This window comes from Delphinapterus leucas, chromosome 11, assembly GCF_059928025.1.
Source record: "Delphinapterus leucas isolate spDelLeu-1000000601 "Yukka" chromosome 11, BTC_Dleu_Yukka2, whole genome shotgun sequence".
In the NCBI taxonomy this organism is placed as follows: domain Eukaryota; kingdom Metazoa; phylum Chordata; class Mammalia; order Artiodactyla; family Monodontidae; genus Delphinapterus; species Delphinapterus leucas.
In genome coordinates, this window is record NC_143139.1 from 82,070,463 (window position 1) to 82,092,148 (window position 21,686).

At 42.9% G+C, this 21,686-nt stretch overlaps 1 protein-coding gene across 1 annotated transcript in view; it reads left to right on the plus strand.

The window, feature by feature from the left end:
- ANO4 (anoctamin 4) overlaps positions 1-21,686 on the plus strand; it is a 202,647-nt gene that overhangs the window by 33,063 nt on the left and 147,898 nt on the right. The window contains exons 4-5 of the mRNA XM_022600027.3: positions 15,566-15,666; positions 19,022-19,066. Coding sequence (XP_022455735.2) covers positions 15,566-15,666; positions 19,022-19,066 — 146 coding nt within the window. The remainder of the gene's footprint in view (positions 1-15,565; positions 15,667-19,021; positions 19,067-21,686) is intronic.

Below are 21,686 nucleotides of genomic sequence, written 5' to 3' on the forward strand. Positions count from 1 at the left end.
AATCAATCGGACAGGGTCTTGTGAGGCCATCGCCACACTCACTCCCTGCCTTCGCACCACGACTACGCTTGAAGTGCCTGCCACTGTTCCCAGAGCCCTCCTGTTGTGTGCTGACTTCCCTCCCATTTCACCTTCTCAAGGGCTTGGCTCCTGTGATCGTCTCTTCTCTCTCCTGCATCATCAATTTTTGCTCTCTTTCAATTATTATAAATATGCTCCTGTAACTCATATCTTAAGAAAAATCCCTTGAGCCCCACATTCCCCTCCAATGACCACCTTGTTTCTCTTCTCCACTTCACAAAAGTCTTCTTCAAAGATTTGTCCAGCATCATTGTCTCCATATCCTCACCTACCATTCTCTCTCTTTTTTTTGCGGTACGCGGGCCTCTAGCTGTTGTGGCCTCTCCCGTTGCGGAGCACAGGCTCCAGACGTGCAGGCTCAGCGGCCATGGCTCACGGTCCCAGCCGCTCCGCGGCATGTGAGATCTTCCCGGACCGGGGCACGAACCCGTGTCCCTGCATTGGCAGGCGGACTCTCAACCACTGTGCCACCAGGGAAGCCCTCTCTTTTTTTAATTGAAGTATAGTTGATCTAGGACATTGTGTTAGTTTTAGGTGTACAGCAAAGTGATTCAGTTATACATTGTTTCAGATTATATTCCATTACAGGTTATTACAAGGTATTGAATATAATTCCCTGTGCTGTATAGTTTGTCCTCATTGCTTATCTATTTTAGGTATAGTAGCTTGTATCTGTTAATCCCATACTACTAATTTGTCCCTCCTTCCCTCCCTTTCCCCTTTGATAACCATAAGTTTGTTTTCTACATCTGTGAGTCTGTTTCTGTTTTGTAAATAAGTTCATTTGTATCATTTTTTTGGAGTCTACATATAAGTGATGTCATATGATATTTGTCTTTGACTTATTTAGTGTGATCATTTCTAGGCTTATCCATTTTGCTGCAAATGGCATTATTTCATTCTTTTTTATGGCTGAGTAATATTCCATTATAAATATATATACCACATCATCTTACAGCAGTCATTTGTTGATGGGCCCAGTCTCTTTTCAAACTACTTGATCTGAGCTTTCTCCCTCTATAGACACTGATTTTATTAAGGTCAGCTTTAACCAAATCCAGTGCTCGTGCCACCTCTGTTATCTTTCTGGCTTTGTCAACAGCATTTGTCCACACGGTGGATTGTTCCTTCCTTGAAAAACATTCTTTTCTTGACTTGGGAGACATCTCATGCTCTCCTAGATTTCTCCCTTCTTCGTTTGCTCATCCTCCTCTTCCATTTGACCTCCAAATGTTAGTACATCCTAAGACCTGGTCCTGGGTGCCTTTCCTTCTATATCTCTATCTCCTTGTGATCCCATGAAGTTCCATGCAGGGCTTTTATATAACTTCTATATTGCAGTCAAGGCTTGAGCCAACAGGATTTACTACTTGATCTCAGGATAGCAGGGGAGGGGGAAGAGTTACCAGTTACTTGCAGTTACCAGGGACCCAGCATACCAGTAGCGTCATCCAGAAACCTTCCTCTGTGGAAGGGAATGGCAGATCACACACCAGTCTTCAAGGCTTCTGATCACAGCTCAATGGCCAGAGCTCATTATATGGCTCCAGATGAACACTGGGCCAGGAAGCTCCGATGTCCATGTGGCCAGAGATACACTAATGGTTCCCACACAGCAAGGTTTCTTGCATTATATAATTTTATATGTAATTTATATCTATATATACTTATCTATATATAGATATCTGTCCATATCTATATCTATCTATCTATCTTAGCCCTATAAAGTAGGCAAAGGAGTTATATCAGCATTACACCAATGAGGAACTGATATGGGTTGAGGTATAATCTATCAGCTACATTTTTGTTATTAAAGATCATATGAGCCCCATTTCTTGACAGCTTTTTCACAACCTTTAGGTAAAAAGCCGTTTGTAAGCTACCACTACATGTGCTGTTACTGCATCCTCTAATTTTGATCAGCATTCCACCAAGAGATAAATAGAATAGGCCTAGGAGGGATGTCATGACCTTTCCAAGTACGTTAGAAAGTATTTCCAAAGTTAAATTGCTGCTTCACTGGCAGCAGACAACCTGCTTACTTGTCCTTTCTGGCTCACGCTTGTTTGATGGCTGTTAATCTCTGCAGCTTATTAAGGGCATAATGACACATGGGTTATTGACTGGGTCACAACTGTGAAACTTATCAGCTGGTCAATCATTTGTGATAATATAAAGTATAACTGTGATGATATAGTTGTCCCCAAGTTCAACTTATCTAATATACCACCTTGAAGGATGAGAGAAATGTTATGATGAGGACTTTTGATGGAGTTGGGCAGATCAGAACTGACATGGCTTTCTTCTGAGGAGAGATTTAGTACTTCATGGAGGGAACATCCACAAAGGGAGCATTTTCTCTCCTGTGCTCCCGTAGGACATGAGACCAACTTCTATTCATATTCATCGCATCTTAGCCTTCTCTGTATCCCAACATAGTACCCAGGATGTAGTTAAGTTTATCTTTAGGTGTTTGTTGAATGACTTTATGAGTGGTTATGTTGTGAGGTAGATAAGACATTTGTTTTACATAATAGATGCATTGTGATACTAAGTCGGTGCTGGAGGAAGGATATTCTGTATCAGTGTGTGTTCATTAGCACTACTCGTCAGGTATAACCCCTCTTCCTGGTGGCCTCACAGACAAGTCCATATGACGACTTCTGTCCCGTGAGCTAGGCGCAGAAGCGGTGTGTGTCCTTATGAAACCCTCTGAGCTCTGCCTTCCCTCTGGCACAGTGACCCATCAGCATGAATCACTGAGTCACTGCAGTAAGCTGACCTGCAGTGGACATGTAGCATAAACAGGAAGTAGACCTTTATCATAGCACCAGGCACTAGAAATAATGTCATTTAAATTTTTTGGTAACAATATATGAAAAGTAAAAAACAGATGGAATTAATTTTAATGTTTTATTTCATCCAGTAGATCTAAATTATCATTTAAACATGTAATCAGTAGAGAAATTGATGAGATACTTTACGTTCTTTTTTTCCAGACCCCTAAGTCTTCAAAATCGAGTGCATATTTTCCCCAGATCTCAATTTGGACTAGCTGTATTTTAAGTACTTAGTAGCTACCATATGGACAGTACAGCGCTACCATTTCAAGTCACTGATATTTAGAGTTATTTGCCGCCGCAGCAGAACTTAGCTTATCCTGACTGATAACACCAAACTTGGATTTTCTTCAGCTATCCCGATGCAGTGAGTTTCCTAGGTTTGATGTAGGAATCACCAGGGTTGATGCAGAGTAACCAAGAGCATGTTGCATCAGTGTTCACTTAATTGAAACACAGGGAACCTCTGAAGAAACATGGAAATTCGTGCTTAGCTCTTAGGCCTTGGACCTCTCCTCGTTGTGATCTAGAGGAGTGTTTACCTAAGCTTCTCCTATGTAAAGTTAAACCACCTTGAAACCTCTGTGGTGGCAAGAAGGTGAATTTTTCTGTCGAATAGTAGTGTTTTAACAAGGTAATCAATAACGTGAGAAAGTTACTCATCCCAAGTAATTAGTTAGTTATTAATTAATTGAGGAAATAAGTAATTTTAGTTAATTAATTAATTCCTCAATTGATCTGTGATCCCAAGATGTTCACGGATTAATTGAGGACATGTTCATTCTCCATGACTACATGCTTAGTAACATACTGGGAATATAGTTGTGGGGAAGCTGTACACTTTCCTAAAGACAGCAGTGAAATATGCAATTTCAGAATTAATGGGGATATAACCTGTATTAGTATTATATTGCTGCATAAGAGATGACCTCAAACTCAGAGGCTTACAACAGCCCACGTTTATGATCTCATAGTTTCTCTGTGGGTCAGGAGTCTGGATAAAACTCAGTGGGGTCTTCCAATCAGGATGCCACAAGGTTGCCATCAGGGTGTCAGCCAGGCTGCGTTCCTTTCTGGAGTTCAAGGTCCTTTCACATGGTTATTGGCAGAATTTATTTCCTGGTGGTTGTCAGACTGAGGTCCCCCTTTTCTTGCTGGCTGTCAGTCAGGGGCTGCTCTCAGCTGAGCCTGTTTACGACTCTTAGCCCTCCTGGGCCCTCTCACATTGGTACCTTACTTCTTCCAAGCCAGCAGAAGAATCTCTCTGACCTCGAGACTCTCTTTTAAGTACTGACCTGATTGGTTCAGGCCAATCCAGGATAATCTTTCTTTTGATTAACTCAAAGTCAACAGATTAGTATCCCAACCCCAGGAATTCCATCCCTCATATTCACAGGTCCCACCCACACTCGAGGAGCAGTGATTATCTGGTTATTCAGGATGTGTAATCCAGTGGGGTGGGAATCTTGGGGGCCGTCTTAGAATTTGACTCGCCACGTAACTTGAGATCTAAAGAAGCAGAGGGCTTCCCTGGTGGCGCAGTGGTTGAGAATCCGCTTGCTGATGCAGGGGACGCGGGTTCGTGCCCCGGTCCGGGAGGATCCCACATGCCGCGGAGCGGCTGGGCCCGTGAGCCATGGCCGCTGAGCCTGCGCGTCCGGAGCCTGTGCTCCTCAACGGGAGATGCCGCAACAGTGAGAGGCCCGCGTACCACACACAAAAAAAACAAAATAAAGAAGCAGAAATTTATCAGGCAGAGAAAATAGCATATGAGAAAACCCCAAGACTGTCAGGAGTTTGGGGATGTGGAAAGAAGAAGAGATGAGGGCCATGTGACTGGAACCCAGAGAAAGGAAAAATGATACAAGATAAAGGAGTAGCCGGATCATGCACTGGCCACCTTAGTGATTTTCCAGAGGGCCATGGGAAACCATGGATCACAATGCATTTTTAAAGGCATCTCTGATGTCAGCGACAATACACAAGGCAAGAATGGAACTGGAGGGAGCCCAGCTTCAAGGAGTCTTCAAGGAGCTCGATGGTGGAGACTTACAGGGGGATGGGGTGGTGGAGATGGAGAGAAGTGGACGGATTGGAGAGAGATGTAGGAGGCAGAGTCAATCAAACACAATGATTGACTGAATGTGGGCCAAGGAAAAAGAAGTCAAAGGTGACTCTTGGAATTGAGGGACTGGGAGGATGATTGTGCCACTTCCTGAATCTGGGGACACTGAGGAGAAGAGCATTTTTTCCCAGAGAAGTGGATCTCTTTTAGACACGTTGAGTCTGATGTGCCCATGCAACAGCCAGGGGTAGATACCATGTTGGCCATTGGCGTTGCTGATCTGGAACTCAGAAGAGGGTTCTGAGCCAAAGACAGGGATCTGGAAGAACCAGATGATAGGTGACATCTAAAGCCACACACCTATTTCCTGTCACTGATGCTAATGTCATCTTCAGGGGGTGAGCATTGTGACCATTTAGGAACATACAGTAGCTCAGAGGCTTTTCTCTACCAGGGCACAATAAGTGTGTGTGTGTGTGTGTGTGTGTGTGTGAAAGAGTGAGTGAGTGTGTGTATGTGTGCACGCACGTACATGAGCTGTGGAGAGAGAATTGCGTCCGAATCAGCTGAAGAGTTTTTTTGGACTACACTCCGAAATTCTGATGAGTCCTCAGGGAATTGAGAATTAAAAAAATGAAAAGAAACAAAGTCTTTTTAGGGAGTTATGCCCTCATTTTTCAGAGAAAACTGAAACTCAGGAAAGTGCAAGTCATTTGCCTGGTGACACACAGCTGAGTAGATGGCAGCCCCACTGAGAGGAGTTGAAATTGCTTAGCGATTACTTTGAGTCTTTTAACCCTCCAGAAATGTACATTTCTCCATCCATTTCAGAGACTGGATTCCAGATCCACCAAAAAACAGTCCGCCATTAGCTATAAATTAGCAGAATGTTCCCCGAGCATTCTATGGGAGGAAGAAGGAAAGTCTTAGCTGTTGAACCACCCGCAGTGGTTGTAAGCTGACAACCGTGTCAGCTTCAGAGCAGTCATGCTTGGTATTGTCCTCATTTTACAGAGGAGGAAACAGGCTCATGAGCTGGTGTCGTGCCAGAAACACACAGGGAGCGTGAGTGGCAGAACCAGGCTTCAAGTTTGTTTTTACCGCTGGCCTTACATTCATTTTAGGATGTTTAGAGGGAACTGTATGCACTGTACCTTGGATTTCAGCACGTAATTAAGTATTTCTCAGAAAAAATAAAATGACAATGGAATTGAATCCACAAAGAAAACGTATTCATGAGCCCCACTTTGCTCTTGTGAAGCAGCGGTTCTGGAGCCCAGCTGCCTTGGTGAGAATCCGGGCTCCCTCGTTACTCACTGTGTGATCTTAGCCAAGATCTTTGTGCTTTAGCTCCTCATCTGCAGTAAAACGGGATAATGATGCTGGCTGCACGGGGTTGGTGTGAAGATTAGGTTATTTAATGTGTGTAAAAGTCCTAAAACACTACGTAGCATGTGGTAGCGCTATGTAACTGCTCCCACCTCTACTGTTCCTATTTTTTTTTCTCCAAGAGGCTTATCTGAGTTCCCAATTGGAAATTCATCTCTCCTTTCTTGTCCCCGGAGTGTCAGGGGTTTGCTCTGTTCTCCTGGCAACATAGTTATGAGAGAGTGAAATCCAGGTAGTTGCCTGAGGGGGTACAGAAGAGATGCAAGTGGCTATCCTGATTCGACCCTTTGTGCCCAATAGATTGAAACGTGGAGCGTTTTTATGCCTCAGGTTTTCAGCCATTAACTCTTGTCCGTGCCCGGAATGCGCTCTCCCTGGATGATGGAACAGCCTTCTTTCCTACTTCTTCAGGTTTCTGTTCAAACGTCACCTTATCAAAAGGCCTGTCCACAGTACTCTGTCTAAACAGCATCTCCCTCTCACCGTTATTTTCTGTTTTCCTCCCCTTCTCTATTCTTCTTCGAAGCACACCGTCAGAAATACCGTGTGTCTGTTTATTGAGGGTTGTGTCCCCCATAGAACCTGAGCTCCACGAGGGCAGGGATTCGGCCTGTTTCGTTCACAGCTGTACTCCCAGCACCTAGGACAGTCCCTGGCACACAGAAGGCCCCCAGTGAAGGTTTGTGGACGGCGTGAATGGATGAGTGAGTGAATGCTAAATTACAATTCACGTGATGAGATGCGTGGTCAGCTGCAGAGATCGCCATGATTTCCAGGCGCCCTTCTGCTGAACAAGCTCGGAACAAACCGAATGATTCTAGCCCCTCCCTTGCAGGTGAGGAAATCGAGGGCAGGGAAGAGGCCAGGTTCCAAATCTAAGGTGCAGCCAGAGAGAGAGCCAGGATTGGACAGTTTTCAACATGTTTTCACAGACCATTTTAGTCTGCGCCTCAAAATAGCCCTAGGTGTTTGCAGCCCCAGGAGTCATGTTGTCTCTGTGTGGCCAGTGAGAGAAGTGAGGTGACTTAGCCAAACTCGCAAGGCAGAGCTGTGACAGGACCTGGCCCAGGTGTTCTTTCCACCACAGAGCAGCACATGGATGGCTGTTGGCCAGTGATCACCTAACAAGTCACATCAAGGGGACTTCTAGAAAGTATCTAAGCCTAGGTCTCCTGTAGTCTTCTGTGCCCTAATGAAGTTCCAGCTCTTTTAAAACGGTTTTCTTCAAGGTTCAAAAAGGATTGGGGATCATCTTTTGAGCTGGGTGGCTTTTTTAAGTTCAACAGCCTCTTGCAGGGCGTCCGGTTGACGTAGGATACTCTGGGCTGCCGTAGACCCATGGGGGCTATTTCCAAACAGACCCCTGTTTCGTTCCCCGTTTCCTGCTCACCTGTTCCCTGTCCCTGTTTGGCACAGATGTAACCCCAGGATGCACTTTGTGTCTTAGATGAATGAAATGAGCTTGCAAGTGAGAGACAGGCAGCTTCCTTCAAGCCAGGCATTCACTCTGTGATATCTGTGGAGAGGAACGTAGTTCAGTTTACAGATGCAGCTGCCTCTCCTGGTCCCTCCAAGCAAGCACCTTTGTGTTCCTAATGCATGGATATACTTTCATGGCCAAGATTTGGAAACCTGGTGGGAAGAAAGAAATCTTGTTCCTCGATTAAAGCTTTAACTTTAAAAAATATTTTTACCTGCCACAATTACTTACAAGCCTTCCTTCTTACTGTTTAAAGAGTATTTTTAGTGCACAAGGAACTGGCTAAGTACTTTGCATACAGAAAAGCTTGTAGTCCTCTGAAGAAATCTGAAGCGCTGCTGTTGTTCCCATTTCACAGATGAGAGAACTGAGGGTTACAGAGATTAAGTAACTTGTGCAAGGTCACCAGCTACTAATATCAGATCTGGCACTTGAACCCTAACTCCAAAGCTTGGACTTTTAACCACTACACTGTGTGCTTTCTCTACTCTGTTTTCCTTCAGTGTCTAAAGGAAGGTTGCATATCCTCATGCAGCTCTTGTTTTGTAATTCTACTTAAATTCCACATATACTTTTTTTATCTCCATGGCTAGGGTATTAGCGTCTCAGGGGCAGGAATTTTCTCATTTTTGTATAGCCCAAAGCCAGTTGCCTTATTATAACATAAACGACCCTTTCTCGGCACAAGGCAAGTGGTTAATGCACTTGCAATAAATGTTTGATAAAGAAATGATTAACCAAATCTTTTAAAATTGCTTTCCTTTCTCCTGCTACCTTTTAAAAGGTGCCACCATCCTGTTTCAGTATAACCCAATCAGTGAAAGTGGACCTGAAATGAAAATAGACTGATAAAAATTTCCCAGAATAAGGATTCTATGGCAAACGTGATTTCTAGTACATTTCCTTGATGCATGCACACACATTATCCACGTGTGACTCTGTACAAGATCGTGATCTCATTCAGGCAAACATCATAGACGTCAAACAGAACCCAAAATTGCAATGAGTTTTTTCTTTGAAATCAGAGATGTGTGTCTAATGAGGGCCTGCAGGGGGAGGGAGGTCCCATCTGCACGTCTACCTGGGGAATCCTTGGAGGTTGCTCGGAGTGTTCATTGCCTCGGAATCCCTGGCAGGTGTGCGAGAGCTACAGCCTGGGAACCTTGGGCACAGAGCGGAGATTGGAGCCGCTTCTGACTTCTTGACAAGATGCTCTGAAGCGGCGACAGCTTTCCCCAGCGTGGGCCAGGGGAGTCGCATATGGGCTTCGTTCGCTGGTTTGTGGGTGGTAGGGAGGTGTGCTTGGGAGACAGACACAGCTTGGTACCCGTGTACCTCCTCGAACTCAGCTCTGACTCAGGAAAGCCAGCCAGAACATGGAAGTTCCAAGTTTCCCTTCAGGGGACAAGCTGGACACTGTTAGAAGTGGAGTTCCACCTCAGCTCTACATCAGCAGCAGGACGGGGGCCAAGGGCAGTGTCAGCAGGCAAAGGGGAGGCGGCCACAGCAGCAAGGCTGGGACAAAGGGCACTGCTGAATGAGGCCACTTCTAGCCAGCAGCCCAGGCGTAGCTGCAGGAAGGGTTACCTGAGCTGCCCCTGGCTTATCTGACACAGCTCATCACTTCATCCTTCTAGAAACCCATTCCTCCTGGATTCTGCCTTGTCTTTGTCCCTCTCCTTGTTTCCCTCCCTCTCTGATGGCTCCCCAGTCCGCTTTGATGGTTGCTTTCTCCTCTTCCACACCTCTAAATGTTAGTGTGCCCTGGGGCTCAGTCCTTCCCTGTACTCTTTCCTTAGGTGACCTCATCAAGTTCTATGCTTTTAAATGTCAGCTACATGCCTGCAATTCTCAATAAGTCCCACCCTCTGAGAGCCAGACTCCCATATCCATTTGCCTGCTTCAAACTTCTGTGTACCTATCGCCCAGGTACCTCAAACATGCACTTCCCAAAGTAAACAGCCATCTTCTCCCTGACTCTCGTCTACATCAGTGCGCAGTATCAACCATCCCAGTTTCCCAGACAAAACAACCTGCACATGCTTCTAAGACGCCGGATTCTTTTCTCACTCTCCTCATTTGATCAATCCCAAGTCCTTTCAAATCTACCTTCAGGTAGATCTCAAGTCTGTCCATTTCTCCCTTCCTTGCCGCATTCACCTTCTGGTTCCAGCCACCATCTTATCTCACCTGGCCTCCTGGAATAACTTTTCTAGTGAATTTTTCAGCCCTGTGCTCCCCCTGGGACATTCCCCACAGGGCATTCAGAGTGTACTTTCTGAAACAAGTGATGCTGTCATGCCTCTGTCTTTAATCCATTGGTAACTTCCCATTGACCTTAGGAATAAAATCCAAATTCCTTATAGCACTGAACCTGGCCTGGCAGTGTGTGTCCGCAGCTCTCCTCTTCAGCCCTTATTATCAGGTATTCTCCCTGCCTCACACTTTACAGTATCCAGTCACCCGAGCCTTTTCAGTTCCTGGTGTCGTCTCCCATCTCTGGGTCTTCATACTTGCTGTTCCTTCTCCTTGGAACGCTTTTCACTTGGCTTCTCCCATAGCTGACATCTTCTCAGCTTTTGGATCTGAGGTTAGATGTTATGGCGGCAGGGATCAAATAGCTGATCTAAAGCAAGTACCCTGCTTCTACTGGCCCACAGCACTCTAATTCTTGTCCTTTTTTACCACCTTTCATAATTTTAAATCATATGTTTATTTGTTGTTCAACGTCTGCCTCCTGCTTCAGACTGTAAATTTGGGCTACTGTAATATATCCAAGCACCTAGCAGAGTACCTGGTATATAGTCATCATTTAATGAATGTCTGTTGATTGAATGAATGAATGAATGTCCTTGGAGGAACATGTAGGGGACTGTGGAAGGACAGGAGATAGGAATTGGGGGCTTGACTCTCAGGGTTTCCTCTGGTTTAGCCTTGTGGTCAAAGACTGGAAAATCCTTTGCAGGTATTAGCTCCTTATCTGTCGCATTCACAGGTTGTAACTAGGTAACTAGCTGTGTTCTTCCCGCCACTGCCAATGTGGTGTGGCCCTTCTTAGAGATGATGATGACTAACATGTTTTGGATGTACTGTGAGTACCCCACCTGTATTATGCCATTTAATACAACTCAATAGATAGCTATTGCTATCATTTCCCATTTTACAGATGAACGGACTGAGGCACAGAAAGGTTAAATAGCTTGTCCAGGATCGCAGAGCTGGTAAGAGGTAGACATATGAATATGAATATGGGCAGTCAAACCTCAGAGTCTGCATTCCTAACTAACGTCTGGTCCAGCTAGCCACGTGGCTCTGAACCTGTACTCTCTCCCAGATTGACCTCATCCAATCCCATGGATTTAAATATTGTCTATGTCCTGGCCACACTTACTTTGTATCTCTGGCCCAGACTGCTCCCCTGAGCTCCAGACTCATTTATCTACACACAGGACATCTTCTCGTGACCATCACAAACTTACTTAGCATTTCCTAAACTGAGTTCATGATGTACCTTCATGCCCCTGCTCCCAGACCCTCTTCCAGCCATGGTTTTGGGGGTCGTGAGATGGAGAGATGTGTGCATCTACATGTCTCTGAGAGGTGGGTTGCTTGCGTTAGATAATGGCATGCTATTTATTCTTTTCCTTACTGTTGCCTTATCTAACCTTCAGGTCAAGGACCATGATTTATATATCTTTGCATTCCCAGCATCTAGTACATAGAAGGTGTTCAATATGTTCTTGTTGAATGAACAAGAGAGAAGGAATGTTTTCTGTGAATCTTACCTATTTCTACTCCAGGTGTTTTCCATGCTACTTCTTAATTTCTCCAATCATCCTTCTAAGGAGATTTTCCAGACTCCTCTAAATGGTCATTTTTCTTCTCCCCAGTGTTCTAACCTAAGGGATTTTTATTGCAGTATATTAATGAAACAACTCTATGTTTCAAAAAATTCATTTTTATTTCTCTTCATTTTGGCACTTGCACACTTGGATTTATGTGGAAAGGAATACTTAATAACAAGGAAAAACCTATTTAAGCACTGGAGAAAAGAGCGATATATGAGCCATATAATTAGCAATCATCTGTTTCACATTTATTTGTCTGGGCTGAAGCTCAGTTTCTCCTTAAAAACAGAGTATAAGTAATAAGTCCCATACACATAGACACAGGTGTGCAAGCATGCGCGCACACGCACACACGAATAGACATCATCATTAATGGGAATTCAATTAACATTTTTCTCAAGGTTATCAAGATAATCTTAAATATAGCTTAATTTTCCCTCTTTGTTTTTGTTGCTTTGTTTTCTGAAATACGAAATTCTTTTCAGATTAGTTTGTATAAACTGATAAAGAATTCAGAGATTGTGTCTTCAATGCACATAAAAGCCATGGATTTATTTAAACCTCAGAGTTTATCAGATAAAATTGACAAGGGAGTCAGGGGATGTGGCTGTGGACTCAGCTTTGCCTGGGATAAACTTTCAGTTTGGCTGTGGGTGACTTCCTTGACTTAGTCTCTTCCTTCTTTAAGAAATTGAAGTAAAGCCTCTCTTACAAGTTTGAGAATAAGATGAGGTAATGTGTAAAAGTGCTTCTAAAATTATAAAGCACTAAAAAATAGAGTGATGGTTTTATAATTATTGTTATAATTGAAATAATAGGAAAATGGAGTTATTTTTATCATGCTGAATTCATCAAAGCAGTTGCTCTTTTATGCAGAAAATGGTTGAGATCCCACATTAGAAGTTTAGTTGACTCAGTATGTGTTCAGATAATGAACTTGGCTTTTCCAACACACAGAAGTATGGCACGTAAAATGTGCCCTAAATGGAATATAGTACTGTATTCTCTTTAATATTTTCATACGTTCATGGGAGATCTACAAAATGATTATCCTTGCAATAGATTGTATATTTTCTGTAAAACTAGCAATCACAGTAATTCCACGAAGAGAGTATATTCTAAGATTATCCTCTATCTAAATCAAGGTTTGATTGATTCTGTAAATCAGTCACATTCCCATCTTCTTTATTTTGTACAATTTTACTCGTTCTCTCATGGGAATATGAGAGAAGAAATAGCAGGAAGTGAGAACCTTGTCGGAAAGCTAGGAGAATTTAAAGCATTCCCGGTATTACCATGAAACCTCCCAAGTGAGGAAGCTACAAAACCTTCCCAGACTCTGAAGTGTATCTTTAGTATAAACAAAAAGGCCCATTGTTTTTTTTGTTTTTTTTTTTTGCGGTACGCGGGCCTCTCACTGTTGTGGCCTCTCCCCTTGTGGAGCACAGGCTCCGGACGCGCAGGCTCAGCGGTCACGGCTCGCGGGCCCAGCCGCACCGCGGCATGTGGGATCTTCCCGGACCGGGGCACGAACCCGTGTCCCCTGCATCGGCAGGTGGACTTTCAACCACTGCGCCACCAGGGAAGCCCCAAAAAGACCCATTTTAAGGAAAAATAATCTTTCTTCTGCTTTTTAACTTAGAAAACTATATTATATATGGAAAAACAAGTGGCAATCTTTTCCAAAGCACAAGAATGCTCAACTGATAAGCTTTGAGAACATCTCAGATCAAGGCATCAGCGCATCCACAGACATGAATGGGACACAGTGGAGAGTGTGTGTGCTATGTTTCTATATATTCCTGTATGGACATTGCCACCCATGAGCTCATTCACACTACCCCTGGCTACCTGGCTCTAAGCACCCAGTGCAGGGAGGTAATAGGTTACTAAACAGAAAACCAGTTTGTGCAAAGAGACACAGCCCTAGTCATTGCTTCTTCAGTGGTTGCTGGCATGTTTGTTCCCTGCGTGGGCACCTTATTTGCAGAAATCGGCTATGTGGGCTCCAAGAGTGACTTAAATCTTCTTCACTTCTGGCTTCATAGGACTCCCAGCTTTCACTTGGGCCAGGACTAACTATTCACATTTCACTAGACAAATATTGGTTGAGTGTACAGTCTATAGTAGGCACTGTGCTAGGCCCAGAGGATTCACCCATGAATAACAGAAACTTTCCTTGTTCTCAAGGGGCTTAGAGACAGGGGTCTGCTTATCCTAAGCTGAAAGATAAAACCTTATTTCAGCCTGAACTGCCAGAAAGTTTGATTTTCCTAACCAATATCAAAGGGCACCCCACCACCACCATTGTGGATTTGGGCCTTGGCCCTCCTCCCCATGGGAAATTCAGCATCACCAAAGTCGCTGAGAACATTGTAGTTGACACCAGCTTGATTTTCATAATATCTTGAGGAGTTCTTATGAATTAAGTACACTATTTATAAGCCTAGCCAGAAGACCCTGAATGAAAATACAAGAGATGAATTACAATTGCATTTCATCTGCAATATAAAAACAATTCCCTGTAGTGCAAAAGCACCCCAGCTAAAGCATAAAGTTGAGCTTTTTTTGTCAGCTGTGGAAAAATATTGGCTTGTTTATAAATACTACTATAGGGAGAGTTCAGCCACAAAGGCCTAACATATCTTAAACTACGAAATTTTAAATTGATACTCTTAAACTGTAAAAATTTAAATAGTATACAGTTCAGAACGACTGTGTGTGAGAAGGATATGGATAAATAACTGGCCGTTTTACTAATTTTAAACTGCTCTGGCTTAACTGTTTCTCATCTTTCTTCTACATCCTTCCACAACTCAGCCCTCCCCCTGGGAAATGACTTCTGAAGGAAATCTCCTAATTGGAGATGTCCCCTTGGCCAGAGGCATAGACCAAAATGTGTTGGGGGGTTAACAGAGTATGAAGCTCTAGTTTTACTTGCTTGTCTAAGTTCTGTGTTGATAAGAAGCCCCAGAGGAGGCAAAGGTTTGGGGCCAAAGAACACAGTCCTTTGAAAAACCCTTGCTGATACTGACCCAGATTTAAGACTCGCATCTCTTAGGTCCCTTTATCTCCACCACCACCAACTATTGCTTTTGCCTGGATGATTGAGAGCCTCTCTCTTTCTCTCTGCTTTCGCTGTAACTCTCCCTTGTTGTTTGTCCTCCACGCAGTAGCCACAGTGATCTTTGAACGTCTAAATCAAAATGACTTCCCCGTGGCCCTAGAATAAAGTTTAACCATCTTGTTGTGGCCTGTGAAGCACTACATGTTCCTGCCCACCTTTCCACCCTCTGCTCACTCCAGTCTCCATGATTAATCCACCCCAGACCCTCTACTCGCCTCCCTGTCCCCCGACCATAGGACATACCAAGCTATTTCCCAACCTAGGGCCTTGGCACCCAGAACATTCATCCCATGCTCTTTATCCAACTGGCTCCTTCTCTGTATCTCAGCTCACATGTCCCCTCCTCAGAGAGGACTTTCCTTGACCCTTTGCCCAAAGAAATGGGTACCCCACCCCAACTCTTCCTCCTAAGACTTTGTTGTCTTCAGAATACTCGTAGCTCTGAATCTGTCCCTCTCTCTTTAACTTGTTTTTGCCTGTCTTCTTTTGTGTGTGTTTTTGCAGAATGTAAATGCCATGCATATCTCTTTTGTTCCTAAACTGGTTCTCTAGTGCCTGCCACACAGTGGTGTATTGGTTGAGTGGATATATGCACACATAAGGAGGCAGCTTGTCGCTGAAGAATGCCCCCCATCTTAAACTCTGTACAAGTTCATGTGTTCTAAGTTCCAACTCAGTTGAAACCATAGGAGACTTGGATATACTTTTCAATTTAGTTTCTTTTTTCTGTTTCAGTCCTCTCTAATAAATAGTGACATTATCTTTGTGAAGTTGCATGCCCCATGGGAAGTGCTCGGAAGATATGCAGAACAAATGAATGTAAGAATGCCTTTCAGGTAGGTGTAAAAGTATCCCCGCCCCCCCATTCTCTCTGCTACTAATTTACTCCTCTCTCAAAACAAATAAAACTGAAATGCGGACTGGAACACTCTAAGAAAATCCTTTAAATGTTTAGGAAATGCAATAAGTACTTCATGGCTAATAATGACTTCATGGCTTTTTGTGAAAATGTCTGCCTAATTCAGTCCTTAGAAGGGCACATAGTTCACCTGCCTGTGAGAAAGAAATATTTTCCAAGTGGCGTTTTCATTTCCAAAGTGCCATTTTTAGAAACCCTGTGTACTGCGTCTTTGAATGGCCAGACCCGAGGATCAGTGGTGCGGGTCCTTACTGGCTGGTCCCTTCCAGAAAAAAATTAAAATCTACTTCCACTGAAACAAGTTCAAGAAATTTCAGGAAAACGTGATCTAATTTATTTTTTTTAATCTTATTTCTTTAAATAACCTATTTTTAAATTTTAAAAAATCAGGTCCTAAATACTGCACAAACACAAGCATTGATACTTATTCCTAGGGGAATAGAAAACACTTTGCATGGATTTCTCAGTTATTTAAAGGGATTAATTTTCCTCCATCTTACAGTGAATATTCTTATTTTCCCTATAGATTAAGAAAAAGTGATCATTGGCTAGATGGAAATGAAATAAAGTATTAAACCTCAAATTATAAATGCCAAGATATGTGGAAATAATGGAATCTCTTAAAGGAGGTGGAGGGGTGTAGTACCAAGGACAGTTCCAAAGGGACTAAAGAATTAAATACTTTTAGTTCACAATTTGCCCATAAAGACCAAGTCAGTGGGCAGATATTAGACAAACTGCCAATTCTAAAATATACCTCTTAATGGGCTGTGGAAAGTTATCGACACAAAGAACCATCTACATTCTTAGAAACGAAGAGGAGCTAGAACACATTTAGAGAAGGGCAATTTCCATTCATAGGCCTGTAATATATCTCCTTGGTGCACCTTATTTTCTTTGTTTACTGGTCTTTATGTCCTAATACCAATTCAAAATAGAGGCTGGATTTCTAGCATCTATTTTCCTTAAGGCAAAATTCCCGAAAGAATTGAGACAAACATAGTTCTAAACTTTTCAGTTATTTATCAGTGTGAATCAGTACTATATCACACATAAGGACAAAAAATAAATCTATGCTTAGATACAGTCATATATCAGACCAACATCTTATAGCCAACAGAGCTAAAAAGTCTACCTTTTGATAGTAGTAGTAGTTTTACAGTAGTCAAACCTAGTGAAACTGATACCCCCCTCCCCAGTAGCAACCTCATAAAACCTTTTGCCAGAACACACTTCTCAAGCACAGAACCTGAGCAGATTGTAGAAACATGAGCAGTGTGGTACAAAGCAACTTCCCTTAGTACCTGGAAGCATTTCATCTCTGAAGCGCCTGGCTGTATCATAGATAATACCTCTGTGTGCTCATTACATAGCAGAAAAATGCTGCCTGCAAGCAGCATTAATACTTTTCTTCTGCAGTATTCAGAGACTGTGATCCAGGCAATAAAATGAAAACCATAATAGCTATGAATAATAATCTTAAACGTAGGAATTCCTACAGGGCAATATTTTAGGAGGAAATACTGTTAGTGTGTGGCCACTAATTGGCCTTATTAACATTGATGTGAGTTTACCTAAGCATAGCTTCACTTGATGCAACTTGGTGCATTTAAAATTCATGCTTTCATTTTGTCCGGTGTTTTAGACAGATAACTCTAGCTTATTTGTCTCTTTGTCTATGGAGACATATGTATTTCCAAAGCAGGAATTGTCCTGCCATGTCAGTTCAACAAAATGTTCAAATGTCAATTTAGCTGACTATTTAAATGCCTCCAAGAATCTTTATTTATTATTTTCTGTAGACTGCACTTCTGAATCCCAGGTTTAGTCTCCTAGGATTTTTATTTCTCCAATGTTTAAAAGGAAGTCGAGTAATAGGTTTCTTGTGGGAAGTTGTCAATAAAGCCTGCTTCTGCTAAATACCTGTATGTCCATGGATATGGGTTTTTTTAAATAGACTGGTTTTAAAACAGTTTTAGGTTTACAGACAATTAAATAGGTAGTACAGAGTGTTCGCATATACCCCCTCTCACCCTACTTACAGTTTCCTTATTATTAATATCTTGCATTAGTGTGGTATATTTGTTACAATTGATGGACCAACATTGGTACATTATTACTATCTAAAGTCCATAGTTCACTTTAGGGTTCACTTCTTGCCTTGTACAGTGCTATGGGTTTTGACAAATGCATAGTGTCAGGTACCCCCTATTATAGTATCACGCTGAATAGTTTCACTGCCCTTAAAAACCCCCTTTACTCTGTCTATTCATCCCTTCTACCCCCAACCCAAACCCCTGGCAGCCACTTATCTTTCTCTTGTCTCTATAATTTGCCTGTTAACAACATGGGATGTGTTTTTATGTTTTCACAGATACGCAAAATAAATTTTGGTGTATAAACTTCCCATTCTCTCTAAGTGAGATATCTCAGGAACGGTTCAGAATTCATACAAACCGTGTTCATTTCATTACCACCCCATTGGTTGAAGCCCAAACTATAGAAAGGGAGAATGCATTTTAACAAAGCATCTGATACATGTGCTCTCCATTCACACTACACCCAGAATTTACATTTGTAATGCTTTTTAAAATGCAGGTATATAGAAGTCCAACAGATCCTTAATAAGTCTGATTTTTAAAAAGATTTTTTCCCAGGATTCCTTGGTGTATCTCTTGAATTCACCTGTATGAGGGCCAGGGGTTAGGCAGTATGTTCTAGTGTGCTTATTCATAGCAGGATGTTGGTTCCTATTTGTTAGTGTCTTTCCCATACTGATTATCAAATATAAATATGTAGTTTTATATTACCCTTGCCTATATCAGATGAGAGAAGCATTCTCTAAACTTAAAGCGCTATATAAACATTAGTTAATGTAACCCTGTGCCCACTAAATTATGTATGTTGCCAGCAGGCTGGCAATCCATCTCGGCCTCCTGAAAAAAGACCTGACTTCAGCCGAATTCCTACAAATACCAATTGCTCCAAATTATTGCTCTGCACAGGTTCTGTAGGCGAAGAGCAGCCATAAACAATGATGGTAACACGGAGAGGGGGCGATATCAATGGAGACGATTTCATATGATTTCATGACTCAAAAAATGCATGCCCTCCGTTCCCACTACATTTCTCACTGTTAATCTCTTTTTAGTTTTTTCTTCTTCACCTCTTACAGGCTTCTATCTTCAATCTCCTTTCCTTCCTTGCTAGTTCAAACTGTAACTGACGATGGGTTTTCTTCTCGACTGGCTTCATTTTTGCTGTTCTTCCAGGAGAAAAATCTATTACCTGCCCCGCCGGTACAAGTTCATGAGCAGGTTAGTAGCATGCTGTGTCATGATGGCGTTTGTTTTAGCTGTTGGCCTGTGTGCTCCAACAGTGACAAGGAATACAAGCTGGGGAAGATGGACCTTTGTCACACGGGAAAGCCGGCTGCCGTGCCAAAAATCGCTATTTCAGGTTAGGGAAATAGCCTAGGGAAAAAAAAAAAGCAAAGATGGAAATGTTCCTCTTAGAGTCTTCCCTGTGATTTCACACTTGGGAGGACAGCATTTTTCTGCAAGTCTATTGAGGCTGGGTTTGGGGTTTTTTCTCTCCCCATTCTATTAGATAAATTACCAGAAAGGTCCGCTGTTTAGAAAGCATCTTTGGTCTGAATGTTACTCTTTTCCCCACACAGACTCCTCCCTCTGCTATAAGTAACTTGAAATCTAAGTGCAGACAATCACCCTCTCCAAAAGCAGATGGTTTCTTGGCCCCCTGGGTGGGGTCCGCCTATGTTAGTAATAGTTCGTTAATAAAGTAGGCAGATGTATGACCTTATTCAGAAGCCCTCCTACCCTCTTTTTACCCCTCTTCCCAGAAAATACTACTGGATGAAGATTGCCTTTACTGTGCTATGAATCCTTCCTAAGCTTGTCTCTCCTTGTTTTTTGAGAAGCCAGGGATGAAGGGGAGGCGTCAGGGATGTCCTTTGATTTGACCCTGTGGTGATCGCTGGCATCCTAATTTCAAGTTTTTAATTGGTCTTTTGGAACCATTCACCCTGAGCTGAGCTGATAGTTAAGCTTGGATGCCATTGCATTTGTCTGAAAATCTTAGGGTTCAGTTCTGTGAGATTCAAGATTCCCATGCACTCTGTTAATGTGCTATGCAGAAGGATAAGTAGAAGAGTAGTTGACACATTGTAGTGAGTTACTCAAATACACGTGCACGCAACAAAGTATGACATGAGAATGGGCTTTTAAAGAAACTAAGACGTGCTTTCCAAAAATTTCCCTGAGCAGCATCCTTATTAGCAATCCTCCTTTCATCAGGCAGTTGCCATGGCGTTTGGATTCACCACAATGAGACGAATCCCTTTTCATATAATGACCTTCTACAAAAACTTGGTGTGCACTTTAGCCTATTTCAGTAGTTTTCAAACTTTAGCCAGCATCAGAATCACCTGGAGGGCTTATTAAAACACGGATTACTGGGCCTGTGCTGTAATCTGTGATGTAGGTGACCAACTCTCCACCTGGAAGGTATATGAAGGCAAGGATGGCTCATCCAATTCTTTGTCTCCAGCACCTAGCATGTAGTAGGTGGGGCAAATGAATGAATGACTCTCCATACACAGGTGTGAGAATTTGCTTGGGGGGAAAGGAGACCACAAAGAAAAGTATAGAAAAACCAGGACTGCCTGAAGTGTCAGACATAGACTGGGGACTGAAGAGGTGAGGGCTTGAAAGAAAATGGTGATAAAAGGACCCATATAATCTCGGGGTTGGAGGGATATCAAATGTCATCAAGTCTAACCACGCATCGGCTACTTGAACCTCTGCTATATCATCAGGCAGCCTGTGTTTGAACATCTCTGGAGACGCGTATTCCTGAACCCATCTGTGAACACCTGACTTAGAAAGTGCTTCCTTAAAATAAGTCATATTCTCTCTCTCTTTAGCTTTCACTCTAAAACATTCAGATTGTAGTTCCCCCTGAATAGCCAAAAGATAGTCTACAAAGTAAAGAGCAAAATATATGAGAAAGATTGTGAAATTATAGGCAAAAGGACTTAGCAGGTATTTGGAAAACAAGAGATGGTGGCAGATAGAAAGAGGTTTCCATATTAAGGGATCGGGAGGCAAAAGAAGAGTAGAAATTCAGTGAGATACAGGTGTGGTAAGGAAGGTGGTGAATTTTGTTTTAATAATTCTACATTGACTCACAGTAGGTCTTTGAGGTGTTGGTGTCCTGAAGGCTTTTGAAACTGATGGCACAGCAGTTGAAGCTAGAGGTAAAGCTAGAGAACCCAGTTTGGGAGACAGAGCCATAGAGGTCATGACCTTAGCCAGGGGAGTAGATGGAATTTCCCAGGAAATGATGCAGGGAGTGAAGAGAAGAGGGCCAGTAGCAGTTGCTCAGAAAGTCTGCTTTAAGGAGACAGGAAGAGATGGGGGAGGATGAAAAGGAACAATTTAAGAAGTAGGAGGAGAACTAAGGGAAGGCAGTGCCAAAGGCACCACGTATGAGTTCCCATAGGAAGGGGTGTTCTTCAGCTACTGATGAAGGATGAGAGATGAGAATTGATTTTTGGTCACCATGGTAACCACCGTGCTAGCAGTCTCCATGGAGTGGTGGTTCTCAAACTTTAGCGTGTGTCAGGATCACCTGCAGGGCTTTTTAATACTCATGTTGCTGGGCCCATCCTTACAGGTGAGGCTCAAGAATTTGCACTTGTATCAAGATCCCAAGTGGTGCTGGCGTTGCTGGTCTGGAACTAGTACATTTTGAGAATGATGACTACAGAGTAGAGGGTAGTAGAAACCAAATTACAGCTGACGGAGAATGGACAGGGTCCTGATGAATCAGAGGCAGTGAGGGGTCACTACTACCTTGATAAGTTTTGTGACGAGAAGAGAGAAAGAGGGGATGGGATTTAGAACAGGAGCAAGA